Source organism: Solanum pennellii, chromosome 11, assembly GCF_001406875.1.
Source record: "Solanum pennellii chromosome 11, SPENNV200".
NCBI lineage: Eukaryota > Viridiplantae > Streptophyta > Magnoliopsida > Solanales > Solanaceae > Solanum > Solanum pennellii.
Window position 1 is genome coordinate 8,000,002 of NC_028647.1, and position 16,061 is coordinate 8,016,062.

The 16,061-nt window shown below is 35.2% G+C and overlaps 2 protein-coding genes across 2 annotated transcripts; both read left to right on the top strand.

Moving 5' to 3' along the window:
• The first annotated feature begins 1,670 nt into the window (after window positions 1-1,670).
• On the top strand, window positions 1,671-4,796 carry LOC107003608. The gene is made up of 5 exons (XM_015201934.1): window positions 1,671-2,782; window positions 2,964-3,647; window positions 4,079-4,149; window positions 4,249-4,641; window positions 4,750-4,796. The coding sequence occupies exons 1-5, from the start codon at window positions 1,671-1,673 to the stop codon at window positions 4,794-4,796; spliced, it is 2,307 nt and encodes a 768-aa protein (XP_015057420.1).
• Window positions 4,797-10,264: 5,468 nt separating this feature from the next.
• On the top strand, window positions 10,265-11,302 carry LOC114074880 (zinc finger protein 1-like). Its single transcript, XM_027912963.1, has 2 exons — window positions 10,265-10,445; window positions 10,590-11,302. The coding sequence occupies exons 1-2, from the start codon at window positions 10,265-10,267 to the stop codon at window positions 11,300-11,302; spliced, it is 894 nt and encodes a 297-aa protein (XP_027768764.1).
• The last annotated feature ends 4,759 nt before the right edge of the window (window positions 11,303-16,061 follow it).

Consider the following 16,061-nt stretch of genomic DNA (forward strand, 5'->3'; position numbering starts at 1 on the left):
AAACCATTTTCAATGAAATGTTTGCTCTCATGGCTCATACAGAAAATGAAGAAGAGGATGACAAGGTAACTCTTCTTGATATGAAAAATGATCTGAATAATTGTTCTCTTAAAAAATTGAGAACATTGGCAAAAGTTATGATTAATTCTGTAATTGAGTTAACCTCTGAAAGAGACATCATGAATGTTGAACTTGACAGTTTAACTGAAAACAAAGTTAAACTGGAGGAGAAAATGTCAAAAATGGTGTCTCTAGAGTTTGATAACATTGAACTTAATTGTGGGAGCTACTATTAACCAACATAACTGCATGAGCTAAATGTACAGTCCGATGTATATGCCCCATCGAGAGAACCCAATATACCTTGTCAGGGATATAAAGACATGACTGTGGCATGATCACTAAAACAGATGTCCAACAGAGGGGATGTATAAATCTACGTGGGCGCATTGTTCTACTCCCAACTGAATATTGTGAAGCTAAAATGCACTAAATATTGAATACCTGAAACTTACATGCTATTTGAGAATACAACATTTATATATCGAGAATATAACATTCGAAATCTAAAGCATGAATCTTGTCTGGTTAGCCTAGCAAGTAAAAATCATGAATTAGGATAAATTTACATCAGCTAGGGTTTTGAGTTCTATGCAAGAAATGATACTAAATTATAAAGAAACAAGTTTATTTAGATCAAAGGAATCGTATTCAAAATAAATCTTGAAAAACTAAAAATATGAGGTATGAACAATTTATGAGAATCTGAAGAACTAGTTAAATTCTAGGGACATAATGAGTTAAAAGAACCCACTAGTAATATCTCACATACCTGGAGACAAAATCTAGAGAGAAATCATTAGAATTTTTTGGGCTAAACTTTGAAGAACATTGTTGCTTGTTCTTGAAAGAAACAGATGCCTCTTTCTCTTCTTTTCGTTCTAATTTGGATGATTTTTGGAGAATGAGGGTTCTGGGTATGTCTGACTATATTAATTGGCTAAGACGGAGTAAAACGAAGTAGTTTATGCATCAAAGATGTAGTTTAAGTGCCCCAACGCATATAGAAAGGAAAAGAACGACCCTGACTTAAAGATGACGAAGTGCCACCTATGAGGGGTCTTCAAGAACACTTGCAATGTCTATCAACAAACAAACAGTAGAATTATTCAAACAACAGCAGAAATCTTTGGAGCATCCAGTGTAGTTGTTTAAGAATATATTCTCTTGGTCTTACATTGTAAACTATTCCTGAAACTATAAAGGAATCAGTGGGTAGTGTTGAAATTCTAAGTTGTCTAGGTGGGATAGCTTAGTGGGTAGATTCATTTCTACTTAGGCTTGTTTAGCAATAGAGACTATTGCTTGAACGTGAGATTAAAAACTTTTTCTCACATTTGTTGTAATCGTGTTTCACTTTTGCTTGTGAAGATTAGTGAAAACGATTGAAAATCTTGTGAGACAGGTCGTGGTTTTACTCCCTTAAGCAAGGAGGTTTCCACGTAAAATCGCTGTGTTGTTTAACCTGCATTTACTTTATGTTCATACTTGTTAGTGTGTCAAGGGACCTGGTCCATTGACTGATAAGTGAAGGCATATATTTTATCAAGTGGTATCAGAGCAGGCACTCTCTATTTGGTTAACCGCAAGGAAGTGATATCTATTCTAGAATGGCTGCTCCACTTAATCTAGAAGAAGGTCTGTCTGCAACAAGACCTCCTCGTTTTAATGGACATTTCTACAGCTGGTGGAAAGTTAGAATGGATGATTTTCTCATGGTTGAAGATAGTGAGCTATGGGATATCGTACTAGATAGACCTTTTATTCCAATGATAGAAGAAAAGGATGGAGAGAAAACTAGGCTGGTTCCAAAGCCTAGACAAAAATATGATGAAGCTGATAGGAAGAAGATAGAAAAAGGATACAAGGCAAAAACTCTTCTTGTCTGTGGGATAGGACCTGATGAGTTCAATCGTGTCTCAGCGTGTGAGTCTGCTAAAGAATTCTGGGATTGTTTAAAAACAGCTCATGAAGGAACTGAACAAGTCAAGGAATCAAAGATTGATATGCTCACCTCCTTGTATGAAAATTTCAAGGTGAAGGAAGGAGAAACCATTCATAAGATGTTCACAAAATTATCCTCTATTACAAATGAGTTGCGAAGTCTTGGGGAACCTATCACTATGAGCAAGAAAGTCAGGAAGGTGCTTCGAATTCTTCCAAAGTCCTGGGAAAGCAAGGTTGATGCAATTTCTGAAGCAAAAGATCTAAAGGTGCTGACAATGGATGCTCTCATTGGAAATCTGAAAACTCATGAGATGAATCGAAATCATGATTTGTCAAAGAAGGAAGTCAAAAAGGATAAGTCCTTCATGCTGAAATACAAATCTGATGAAGATTCCAGTGATGATGATATGGCTTATCTCATCAATAGATTTCAAAAAATTGTGAAAAAGAACAAAGGTTTTAGAAGAGGAACGAATGGTCCTCGAAATGCTGCTCAGAATGATACCTGCTACAAATGTGGAAAAGCTGGACACTTTATTAGAAAGTGTCCTCTACTCAAAACGGAAAACAGGGAACATCAAAAACCAAGAAGTGACAAAGAGAAGAGAAGGGACGTGGTACTCGGTAAGAATGATCGAAAGGCTGCTGCTGACTATGTCGTCAAAAAGGCTCTTTCTGCATTGGGTGACTCTTCAAGTGATTCAGAAGATCCTGATGAACCAAATGATGTGTCTATGGTGGCTGTGCATGAAGAGGAAACCATTTTCAATGAAATGTTTGCTCTCATGGCTCATACAGAAAAATGAAGAAGATGATGACAAGGTAACTCTTCTTGATATGAAAAATGATCTGAATAATTATTCTCTTAAAAAATTGAGAACATTGGCAAAAGTTATGATTAATTCTGTAATTGAGTTAACCTCTGAAAGAGACATCATGAATGTTGAACTTGACAGTTTAACTAAAAATAAAGTTAAACTGGAGGAGAAAATGTCAAAAATGGTGTCTCTAGAGTTTGATAACACTGAACTTAAAAACCAGTTGAATAAGATAACTGAAGAAGCTGAAAAGATAAATGGAATGTCAAATGGTTTACAAGTTAAAATTGAAGAAAAATTGAAAAACTCTGAGAAAAATCTGGAATTGTCCTTGGAGAAGAGCAACAGATTAGAAAAAGATATTGTCAAACTTAAGGAAGAACTTGAAAAATCTCTTATGTGGACAAAATCCTCTAAGTTGTTGTCAAGTGCAACAAACCAGAGTAATTTCAATAAGAAAGCACTAGGAAGTTTGAATATCACTCCTCCCTTTAATCCTCACATTAAGTATGTATTTGTGTCTGACAATCTGCTTTGTCTTCACTGTGGTAAAAATGGGCATTTAAAGGGAGAGTGTGCTAGATGGAAAAATTCTCATGAAAGGCTCTCTAACTATGCTGTAAGGCAAAAATTATCAAAAGAGAGACCTGGTCCTCAAAAACATGTTTCAGCTGATAGATTTTCAAAGAAAAAATCTGTTTCTGCTCCAAAGTCCTTTGTTAGAAAGATTCAAAAACTGCCCTATTGGACTAGATACAATCTGATCACTCCCTTGTCTGCTTTCTGGGAACTCAAATTGAAATGGGTTCCCAAGCTTAACAAGTAATTCTTGTTGGAAGTGAGTGAGAGGAGCAACAGTCAATGTTGGTATATGGACAGTGGATGCTCTAAACATATGACTGGTGACATCAAAAAATTTCCTCTCACTCAAGACACTTCAGGGAGGAGGTGTTTCTTTTGGTGATGGAAAGAAGGGGTACATTTTGGGTGTAGATGTTTTGTACTGAACAATGGAAAGGATGATCTGGGAAAATTTGATCCTAGAAGTGATGAAGGAGTGTTAAATCCAACAAAAGAACTCAGTGCATTAAAGAAAGCATTCATGTTGTTTTTGATGAAGATGGAAACTTAAAAAGAAATGGATCAAATTATGAAGATGATGTGTTCAAGCTGTTCAATTCACAAAAAATTGAAGGAAGTGAAGATGATGCATAACAACAGTTGAAAAATGACTTTGATGATCAAAATCATAGTCTACCTGAAGAGGCTGATGAGGTTGAAAAGTGTGATGAGGTACCTGGTACTACTCTGAATTTCAGTCAGAGTACATCAAACTCCCCAGAAAATGATGACATCCTTGAAGAAGAAGAACTTCATCAGTTTGAGAGAAGCAAGGTATGGTACCTGGTTCCTCGACCTGCAGGCAGAACAGTAATAGGAACCAGATGGGTGTTCAGAAACAAGCTCGATGAAAATGGAGTGATCACTAGAAACAAATCCAGGTTGGTGGTTCAAAGATACAATCAAGAAGAAGGAATAGACTATGATGAGACTTTTGCACCTGTTGCCAGGATGGAGGCCATTAGAATTCTGATAGCTTTTGCTGCATTCATGGGTTTCAAGCTGTATCAAATGGATGTCAAAAGTGCATTTCTGAATGGAGATCTGAAGGAGGAGGTATTTGTTAAACAACCTCCTGGGTTTGAAGATGCTGAGCTACCAGATCATATGTTCAGATTGAATAAAGCTCTGTATGGTTTGAAACAAGCTCCTAGAGCATGGTATGAAAGGCTGTCAAAGTTTCTGCTGAAGAATGGTTTCAAAAGAGAAAAAATAGACAATACTCTGTTCTTATTAAAAAGAGAACAAGAATTGCTTATTATTCAAGTTTATGTGGATGATATAATTTTTGGAGCTACTTCAGAACACTTGTGTGAAGAATTCTCATCATTAATGGGAAAGGAATTTTAAATGAGCATGATGGGTGAACTGACATTTTTCCTTGGCCTACAAATCAAGCAATCATCAAATGGGATTTCAATCTGCCAGGAGAAGTACATTAAGGAGATGATGAAGAAATTCAACATGTTTGACTCCAAACCTATTGATACTCCTATGGGAACGAATTCCAAGCTTGTAGTAGAGGAATCTGATTCTCTTGTGAATCTAACCATGTATAGGGGAATCATTGGATCCTTGCTATATCTGACTGCTAGCAGACCTGATATTGTTTATAGTGCTGGAATGTGTGCCAGGTTCCAAGCATGTCATCGTGATTCACAATTAAAGGCTGCAAAACGTATTCTTAGATACCTGAAGAAAACAGGGGACCTGGTTCTCTTCTATCCATCAGGTGATACCTTTGATCTAGTTGGTTTTGCAGATGCTGATTTGGCTGGTTATCAAGTTGACAGGAAGAGTACTTCTGGAATGGCTCATTTCCTTGGATCATCACTCATCTCTTGGGGAACCAAGAAACAGAATTATGTGGCTCTTTCAACTGCTGAAGCTGAATATGTAGCTGCTGCAGCCTGTTGTTCACAATTGTTGTGGATCAGGCAACACTTAGAAGACTTTGAGATACACATCAAGGCAATTCCTCTTATGTGTGACAATACTAGTGCTGTTAGTATGGAAAAGAATCCAGTCCACCATAAGAGAACAAAGCATATTGATGTTAGACATCACTTTTTGAGAGACAATGTTGAGAAGGGAAATATTGTGCTTACATATTGTCCAACGGAGGAGCAAATCGCAGACATCTTCACCAAGGCTCTCAGTAAAGATCAATTTGAGAGAAATCGGCTGAAGTTGGGCATGTTGATCTCTAAGTGATGTTCTTAGCTTCCAAAAGTTAAAATCCCTTGATGGCTAAAATTGTAGTGCAGGTATCCTTTATGTGAATATTTAATACCTGGATAAAGATCCTTTTTGTACTTTTTGTAGGTATACTTTCAGGAAGGAATGGACTAACAAAGCAGATGACTAGAACAACTGGGGAATGAGGATGTAACTGTGTTATGGTACGTGGTGCCTATCCAGGTTAGCATTTATACATTAATTTTAAGCTGAAAATTATGACCGTTGATAATGCCACGTGTCAGTCATCGGTCATTCTGACCATTAAGTCCCATCGCTTATCTCTCAAGCGACACATCCAATCACGGACCTGACACCTTTTCACGTCTTTTTAAAAACCCTCATTACTTCTTTTCGAAATCCTCATCCGTCCTTAACATTCTTTTTGCTTCAAGAAAGGATCAAGTAAAAGTTAAAAGGCAAACTTTGTTTCTTCTTCTTCCTTTTTCTGTTCGAAAAGTAATTTTTTGTTCTCCTTCTAGTCAAACATGTCTTCTCCTTCTTCTACCTCCAAACAAATGCTTAATGCTCTTAGTGAAATAGAGCCCATTGCCTTCTACTCACCTTCTGCTGTGGAGTCCAGATCCAATGCCCCTTCAAGTTCTCAGAAAGATACACCTGACAATCCGTTCTACTCCATAGATCTAAACAGCACATGCTTGCCTACTGGACCTGGTCCTTTGCAAGAAATGCTGCCTGATAATCTTTTTGAAGGAGATCTGCCTAAGCATAAAGCGTCTGAGTCTAATATCTTGGCAGCAAGTGAAGAATTAGTTATTGAGAGTTTTGCTATGATGCGGGAAGAGGACATTGGAAGGTATCCTTCTTCCTCCTGTTCAGACTCTGAAAGTGAGGAGGAACCCCTAAAATGGAAGGTTGAGCGACGAGAGAGTGAAAGGTCTAGGAAGGGAAAAGAGAAGGTTGTAGAAGAGGCCCCTAGGAGAAGACCTACCACTAGGTCTGCTGCTCAAAAATTGATGGCCGATGCCTTGAAGGCCAGTGCACGTTCTACTGCTGCAATTAGAAGTGCCAGAACCTTTAAGGTATCAAACTTCAAAATTCCTGAGTCTGATGTTGTTGAGTTGTCTGCTGAGGAAGTTGAAAAGAAAAATAAGAAGAAAAGGTCAGGAAACAAAAAGACAAAAGTTTCGAAGAAGGTTGAAAAAACAAAGTCCAAAAAGAAAAGTTCTGTAGGAAAAAAGAAGAGATCACAGGGACATGGTGCCCAAGATAGAAGTGTTGAGAGTGTCAACATGCAGGAAGTTGTTGACAGCCTGAGAAAGCAAGCAGTCTTGGCTGGGAGAGTCTTTGATATGGGAATAATCAATCTTCCCTGCATGGACTCTCTTCATGATATGGTAGAAATTCAATCATGGCTGCATTTGTTCAACAGAAAATCCCCAGTTCTCTATGAAGAAGAAGTGCGCGAATTTTATTATAATGTTCAATTCAAAGAAGATGGGAGTATCCTCACATGGGTAAATGACATTGTTGTACATCTAGATGAGGGTCTGTTGAGCAAAATTCTCAAGGTGCCTAGAGAGGGGACCCGGTATGTGCTGGGAAGAACTTGCTCTACTGAGTTTGCTTCCTTGATTTCTAAGATACCCACAACCAAGGTTGCTGGGATTTATAAGAAGATCATGAAGAGCGAGTACCAGTAGGTCTTCGAGTTCATCAACAAAGTTCTCCTTCCTCGCACTGAAAAGAGGACCTCAGCAACTGCTGCTGACTTGTTTGTGATGGAGATGTTGTGTAGCTTCGAAGCCCTGAATCTCCCAGGTCTTATGCTTGAGCATATCTACAAAACCGTCATCGAGAGGAAAGGTGTTCATGGAATGGGATACGGCTACTTTCTCATGGAAGTATTCAAGCACTTTCAAATTTCTCTCAGTGTTGGAACGGTTGGGACGGTTAAACAGACTATCTCAGAGAGTACCCTGGTCGAGTGTGAGTGTATTGAAGGGAGAGGCAATCCCAAGAGCAAGATGGCTCAACTCATCGAAGATCAGGATCAACTCAAGCATGAGGTTGAGGAGCTCACTGTGCGTTTGAGTGGTAAAGAGGCCGAAATTGCCATACCCAAAGCAGAACTACTTACTGCACAGAATGAGGGACCTGGTTCTTCCGTGGTACAAGCTCTGGAGAAAGAGAATGCAGAGTTGAAAGCTAAGATCACTGCCTTACAGGAAAAGACAATTAAAGATAATGATGCTGCCAATGCCCGACTCACTCTTATCATCCAGTCCCTGTCTCATCCACCTCCCTCTTCCTAGCCTGTTAAAAAACCTCCCTTGTGTCTTTCTTTTTGTGGCTTATCTTTGTGTTGTTGGATTATCAGTTTAACTTTAATGTATTAAATGTTATTGTGGAATGCTGGTTAACTTATTCCTCTTTTTTTCTGATTATAATATTTTGTGAATGTTTTTCCCTTCCTGATTGATTGCTTTATAGCTCTGATCTTATTCAGTATTGCTGTTGACATCACTGGTTTACTGCATATCTTTTTTATGATGCCAAAAGGGGGAAGTAAAACTGGTAAGTAGCTAAATGATTATACATGTGGGGGAATACAGTGAGGGGGAATATACATGGGGGGGGGGGAATACAGTGAGGGGGAACAAAGCTTGAAAGCTGGAGTGGTGTTTGAGACTATTGTTTATCATCATCAAAAAGGGGGAAAATGTTATTTGCAGTTTTGATGATTTGACAAACTTAGGACCTTGTAAAGGTATTAGGTTTCTTACTTGAGTGTTGAAGATGAAAACAAACTCAGGGACCTTGTCAAGGTACCTGGCTCCCAATTGTGACGAGCCGGTTGACTGCCATCTGGAGAAGGTACATAAAGTAGGTGCACTCTTTCCAACGACATCAGAAAGTCAGACTTCTCCAACCAATGGCAAAGAGTTTAAGGAAAGTGACTTGTCCATATAAAAGTCACTTTCCTAAACATCATTCGTAGTTTTTTCAACTTGATAAAGAATTCTTCAAGAACACTTGCAAAGGCTATCAACAAACAAACGGTAGAATTATTCAAACAACGGCAGAAATCTTTGGAGCATCCAGTGTAGTTGTTTAAGAATATATTCTCTTGGTCTTACATTGTAAACTATTCCTGAAACTATAAAGGAATCACTGGGTAGTGTTGAAATTCTAAGTTGTCTAGGTGGGATAGCTTAGTGGGTAGATTCATTTCTACTTAGGCTTGTTAAGCAATAGAGACTATTGCTTGAACGTGAGATTAAAAACTTTTTCTCACATTTGTTGTAATAATGTTTCACTTTTTCTTGTGAAGATTAGTGAAAACGATTGAAAATCTTGTGAGACAGGTCGTGGTTTTACTCCCTTAAGCAAGGAGGTTTCCACGTAAAATCGCTGTGTTGTTTAAACTGCATTTACTTTCTGTTCATACTTGTTAGTGTGTCAAGGGACCTGGTCCATTGACTGATAAGTGAAGGCATATATTCTATCAAGGGGACTGATGGGCCGTCATTTGAACCACTACCCGTCAACTGGGTCGTGGTTCGTAGCCTGCCTGATATGACTTTACTAAAATAAGCATAACTTTTTACTCCGATCTTGGATTTAGCAAACTCGATGGTGTAGGAAAGAGGATTCAATTATATTTAATTTTATAGGTAATGAGTCACCTAATTCATTTTGTGCTAAAAGATATAACCGTTTGAAGTTGACCCAAAAGTCATTTTTCTCTACATACCTACTGACCCTAACCTATGGAAGACTTGTGGTCTATAGGTCCAACCACAGACCATACTGGTCGGCCGTGAGTGGGATAAGAGACCTCTAAATCTGGAAACCAATGGCGGGAACCCACTATGGTCCATGGTGTAACATACGGTCCATCGGTGTCTTCCGTTGGTTCTGACACCAGATCCCGAAAAGTTGTATCTTTTTTCGATATTCTTGAATCCAAGTGTTACACATATGATCATACGTATTGGATCTCCTCACCTTTTAAAGTATGCACACGATAAAAGTGCAAAGAACATACAATTAAGGTCACTAGCAATATCTTCAAACTCTTACGCAATATCTTTTCTGTTACCATATATTTTTGGAATTTCTTCATTTTTAAAATAAATTTTCTTTTACTTTTTTTAGGACTCCTTAATTATTAGTTCTCCTAATTAGTACTTGTTACTATATATTTTAGGAATACTTAATCATTAAATTTCTTAATACATCTTATTATTTGTTTTCCACTTCTTCGTTCCATATAATTTTGGACAACATAATTTATTGATTATTAATCATCCTAAAATTTCTTACCATTTATTTTGGGACTCCTCAATTGTTAACTTTCCTACCTTTTACCATATATTTTATTCTTCCTCTTACCATCATTTAAGATATATTGATGAAATAATATTTTCTTACAAGTTTATATGACCCTCTACTAGAACTATGATTTAGATGCTAAATTTTTTACATTTGTAACACCATACATTAATGAATTTTTCATATTTGAAGGATTTTGAATTCATACCATTGTCTATTTAATAGATTCATTCTTACCTCAAGTAAATTTCAAGAACAGAATCATTATTTCTAGTGGGAAAATGGATGCTTTTGCAATGAAAAAATCATGTTCTTCTAAAGATTCTAGCAAATCGCCAGCCTTAGAAGAATCTCATGAAGTCATCACAAACACAAAAAAGATGAAAGAAATATCTATGGAGGACTCTCAATTGAAGACACATGAATTATCATGTGGTAGAACACTTCTTCATCTCAAAGTACTTAATGATTACAACAATGAGAAGAATATAAATTGTTCAAATCCTGAACTCATTAAAGAAAAAATAGTGGAAGGCTATCAATGGAAGACACATGAATTATCAGAAGTTGTTGAAGAACATCTTAGTCTCAAAGTTAATAATTGTTGCAACAACGATGGGAATATTAATTGTTCAAATCTTGGACTAAATCTTCTTAATTCAACTCCAAATCATGCTATTGAGTCTTCCAATGAGGCAACACACACACAGAGGCATTCAGCAAAGACTAAGATTTTCTCTTGCAACTTTTGCAGGAAAGAATTTTCCACTAAGCAAGCCCTAGGGGGACACCAAAATGGTCACAAACAAGAGAGGGCATTGTCTAAAAGGAAAAAGAAACTTGTTGATGTTGTTCAACCTTTTGACCCTCCCAATTATCATCCTTACTATAGCCCTTACTCAAATTTGAACTCACACATGCCATTTCACAGTTCTTTTACCAATCAATCACCATTTGGTGTTAATGGAGATTCTTATGTCATTCATAACCCTACTTTTTATCAGACATGGCCATGTTTTTCCAGATACAATTATCAATTTAATCCAGTGAAGTGGTCATCAAGCTCATTATTTTTTAGTACAAAAAATCTCCTAGGAAATAAGAACAATGATATGATTGGAACTAGAGTTGATGCGTCGGAGAATTCCCTTAATTCTGAGAGCAAAAATAGTGCAAAAGGTTTGGACTTAAAGGATTCACCAATAAATATTGATGATAATCTTGATGGAAATAGTTATATGCAGATGAAATTAGAAGAGGCTGACGCGGAGAAGAATAATGAAGAAGACGAGGAGCTTGATTTAGATCTAAAACTTTAATGTTAGTTTGCAACTTGCTTTAAATTGTTTTTTTATTTTCCATAGGTTTAATTTATTTGTCCTTTGCTTTTATTAGAACCAATGGTACTATTTTAACAATTTTTGTTAAATTTATTAAATAATTATCTTCATCATTTGATCTTTTATTCTTTTTCAAAATTTGAAGCTTCACGTTAGACCTAAGAGATTTGTCGCCTTTATCTTTTTGTATATTTTTATAACTACACTTTTATAACCTCAAATTGTTATTTACATTTGTTTTGAAAAAAATGTTTATATTCAAATCCACAAAACGACTATTGAAAACATACATAGTTGATGTTTTTCAGCCTTTTGGCCCTCCCAATTATCATCCTTACTATTACCCTTACTCAAATTTCAACTCACATACGTCATTTCACAGGTCTTTTACCAATTAATCATCATTTGATATAAAAGGAGATTCTGATGTTGTTCATAACCCTACTTCTTATCCAACATGACCATTTTTCAGGATACAATTATCGATTTAACCCCGAGAAGTGGCCATCATTACCAAGCCCATCGTATTTTAGTACAAACAATCTCCCTAGGAAATAACAACATTGATATCATTAGAACTGGAGTTGATGCATGTGTTGAAGAATTCCCTTAATTTTGAGAGCAAATATAGTGCAAATGGTATAAATATAATGGATTCACCAGTTAATATTGATGATAATCTTGGTGGATAGTTATCTGCAAATGAAATTGGAAGAGGGGGATGCAGAAAAGAATAATGAAGAAGAAGAAGAACTTGATTTAGATCTAAAGCTTTAATGTTAGTTTGTAGCTTGCTTTGAATTATTTTGTTACTTCACGGAGGTTTTATTTATTTGTGCTTTGTTTTTATTAGAACATATAGTACTATTTTAGAAATTCTAGTTGAATTCATTAAATCATTCTCTTCGTCATTTGTGCTTCCTTTTTTTTTGGAAATTTTAAGTTCATGTTAGACCAAAGAGATGTGCCAGCTTTTTTTTGTGTATCTTATCATGACTAGATTTTTATTAGCCTAATAGTAATTTCCCTTTTTATGACAAAAATCATTATATTCAAAACAATGACATGACTATTAAAACAAGCATACTTAATTCAAAAAGAGAAGGCAAGATTTAAGATAATATAAGCAAGCGATGACGAGTTAGATTGAGATGTTTTTATTATTGTTTTTGTATTGATTCATGAAGTGTAAAACCTTATTTTGGAATACAACTTTAATCTCCTCTTGAAGGTTCTTAAAGTTGACATTTATCACCTCAAGAGTATTGTGGCATCGAAGACTTTGGTAATTGAATGATTGCTTTCCTGGTCGAAGCTAGGGGACACAAAAAGTTCATTCAAACCCTTCCGCTTGAAATTACATTGCATATATATATATATATATATATATATATATATCTTAATCTTCCTACATTTTTATTGTTTTGCATGATAGTTCTTGGTGTTAATGTGAGGATGAAGAATTTATCTTCAACTTCTTTCGGTTCCCGAGCCAGTTTCACATCATGTGTCCAGAAACTCCATTTCATGAATAATAATTTTTTATATTAGAACTTCTTAAAATCAATTGTGGCACATGAAGAAATGAATATGAATCACTGACAACGCCTCTTTCCTTGGGCGCAAAAGTCATGCTTCAACACTAAGTTTTCTAAGGATAAGAGGATCGGAGAGGCAACTTGTTCATCCTAGTGTCAAATATCCCGTGGCCGTTGTAGACTTGGATGGTTGTGAGCTCTTGGCATTTGGAGACTATTGATTTCCTTCTTTTATACATGTCTATATTTTTTTATCTTGTTTCAAAGGGACTTGTTGTATATAGTCATTTTATACTTAGATGTTTTTGTACCAGTGACAATGGGTCATGGGTTGAATTTTGTATATAGTTGTCTTTTTATGTTACTTTTGAGCCCGTTTTGTATATTTCTGTATCGTATTTACAAATCTATGCTACTGACCCTATTCTATAGAATTATATTATGCTTCTGCTCATTTCTTTCTAGTTATCATCTTTTAATATTGGGTTTTGGCTTATCTATGGGGGGTTTATAGTAGGCATTCACTTTTGGGTCGTGACAATTCTAAAAATGCCTATTAATAGATCCTAAATAACCAGTATAGATATGTGATTATATAATTTAAGTTATTCATACAACCATACTTATTGCTTCACCTCTTAAAGTATGCAAATGACAAGAGTTCAAAGAACCTACAATTAAGGTCAGTTGCAATATAAACTCTTACCCCATATATTTTCACTTACCATATATTTTTTAGAATTTCTTAAGTTTAAAAATATATTTTCTTTTACCATATATTTTAGGAGTCCTTAATTATTAGTTCTCCTAATACTTGTTATGATATGTTTTACAACTACTTAATTATTAAATTTTCTAATTCATATTACCATTAATTATCCACCTCCTCTTACAATAAATTATAGGACAATGTGATTTCTTAATTATTAATTTTCCTAATATTTCATACAATTTACTTTGGAACTCCTTAATTATTAATTTTCTTAGCACTTCTTACCATATATTTTCCTCTTCCTCTTACCATCATTTGAATTATATTGATATAATTATATTTTTTAGCAAGTTGTATGATCCTCTACAAGAACTCTGATTTGGTTGCTTAAATATTTACATTTGGAATACCATACATAATTAATTTTCCATATTTGTAGGATTTTGTATTTTCATATTGTCTATTTAATAGATCTATTCTCTTTATTCTTATCTCAAGTACATTTCAAGAACATAAACATTAGTATAGTGGGAAATGGATGCTTTTGCAATGACCAATTCATGTTCTTCTAAAACTTCTAGCATATCGTTAGCCACAGAAGAATCTCATAAAGTCATCACAAATACAAAGAAGATGAAAGCAAAAATTATGGAAGATTCTCAATTGAAGCCAAATGAATTATCATCTCGTAGAGTACATCTTGATCTCAAAGTCCGTAATGATTACAATAATGAGAAGAATTTAACACCGACTCATGCTAGTGAACCATCCAATGAGAATACTCCCACGCAGAGGAGTTCCTCAAAAACTAAGATTTTCTCTTGCAACTTTTGCAAGAAAGAATTTTCCACTAAGCAAGCCCTAGGGGGACACCAAAACGCTCACAAACAAGAGAGGGCATTGTATAAAAGGAAAAATGAACTTGTTGATGTTGTTCAGCCTTTTGCCCCTTCGAATTATCATCCTTACTATTACCTCTACTCAAATTTCAACTCACACGTGCCTTTTGACAAATTTTTTACCAGTCAATCCTCATTTGGAGTTAAAGAAGTTTCTAATGTCGTCCATTACCCTACTTTTTATCAGGCACAACAATTTTTTCAGATGCTGATTTATACCTGAGAAGTGATCATAATCATCAAGCTCATCATTTTTTTGTACAAAAAATCACCTAGGAAATAACAACATTGATATGGTTGGAACTAGAGTTGATGCATTGCAGAATTCCCTTAATTTTGAGGGCAAAAATAGTGTTGAGGGTTTAAATATAAAGGATTCATTGGTTAATATTGATGATACTCTTAGTGGAAATAATTACATGCAACTTAAGTTGGAAGAGGGGGGGTGCAAAAAAGAATAATGAAGACGAAGAGGATCTTGACTTAGATCTAAAGCTTTAATAATAGTTTGTAGCTTGCTTTGAGTTATTTTGTTATTTCATGGAGGTTTTATTTATTTGTGCTTTGTTGTTATTAGAACCTATGGTATTATTTTAGGAATTCCAGCTGAATTCATTGAATCATTCTTTTTATCATTTTGTTCCATTTTATTTTTTAGAAATTTGAAGCTTCATGTTAAACTAGAGAGATGAGACACCTTTTTCTTTTTGTATCCTATTATAACTAGACTTTAATAAGCCTAAATAGTAATTTACATTTGTTTTAACAAAAATTTCTATATTCAAACCCATGAGATGACTATTAGAAACAAGCATAGCTAAATTTAAAAGGGAAGGCAAGATTTCAAACAATATCAGTGAACAAAGACGATTTGGAGTGAGATGTAAATTTGATTGTTTTTGTATTGATCTATGACTTTTAAAACCTTATTCTGGAATAGAGGTTTAAACCCACTGGAAGGATCTTAAAGTCGACATTTATTACCTTCAAGAGTATTATGGCATCGTAGACTTTGACAATTGAACGATTCTTTTCTGGCCAATCCTTGGGGATGCAAGAAGTTCATTAATCAAACACCTTCCACTAGAAAATACATTCTATCTTTACAACATATATTCAGTTATATCTTGATCAACTTTATCGCGCAAGCATTCCTCTACTATACACATAACATTATTATTTTATATGTATATAGCACAACATATATTCTCTTGACTTTTCAGTATGTTGCCTTTTTATAAGTTAAATTCCTCGGTAAGAATTCTGACTCTGTGGCCCCTGTTATTCTTTTCCTTAGAAATTCTTCATATGTCATCTATTTTAATATCTCCAATAATTGAACCTAGTATAAATAGGTTATTATGTCTCTCATAAAGATAGATTGTTTTGGATTATGAGTTTATGTTATTGTCTCTAAGAGTTGGGGATTTTTCCCATATTATTATATACTCTTGAACTTTCTTGGAGTGACTATTATGTGTAGTAATTCATGTATGAGTTCGTATTTTTTCTCCCATTGGATTATATCTGGTATTCTAATATATATTTACTTAGTTCTTAGATCATGTTCAATGGTTCTTTGAGTTAAT

What these genes read in the sequence shown, in the direction of transcription:
- LOC107003608 (XM_015201934.1), top strand. Translation starts at nt 1,671, where the DNA reads ATGGCTGCTCCACTTAATCTAGAAGAAGGTCTGTCTGCAACAAGACCT. An exon ending in TACTCTGAATTTCAGTCAGA is followed by an intron (nt 4,150 to 4,248) that starts GTACATCAAACT and finishes CTCGACCTGCAG; the next exon opens with GCAGAACAGTAATAGGAACC. An exon ending in AAAGTTTCTGCTGAAGAATG is followed by an intron (nt 4,642 to 4,749) that starts GTTTCAAAAGAG and finishes GAGCTACTTCAG; the next exon opens with AACACTTGTGTGAAGAATTC.
- LOC114074880 (XM_027912963.1), top strand. Translation starts at nt 10,265, where the DNA reads ATGGATGCTTTTGCAATGAAAAAATCATGTTCTTCTAAAGATTCTAGC. An exon ending in ACTTCTTCATCTCAAAGTAC is followed by an intron (nt 10,446 to 10,589) that starts TTAATGATTACA and finishes TTAATAATTGTT; the next exon opens with GCAACAACGATGGGAATATT.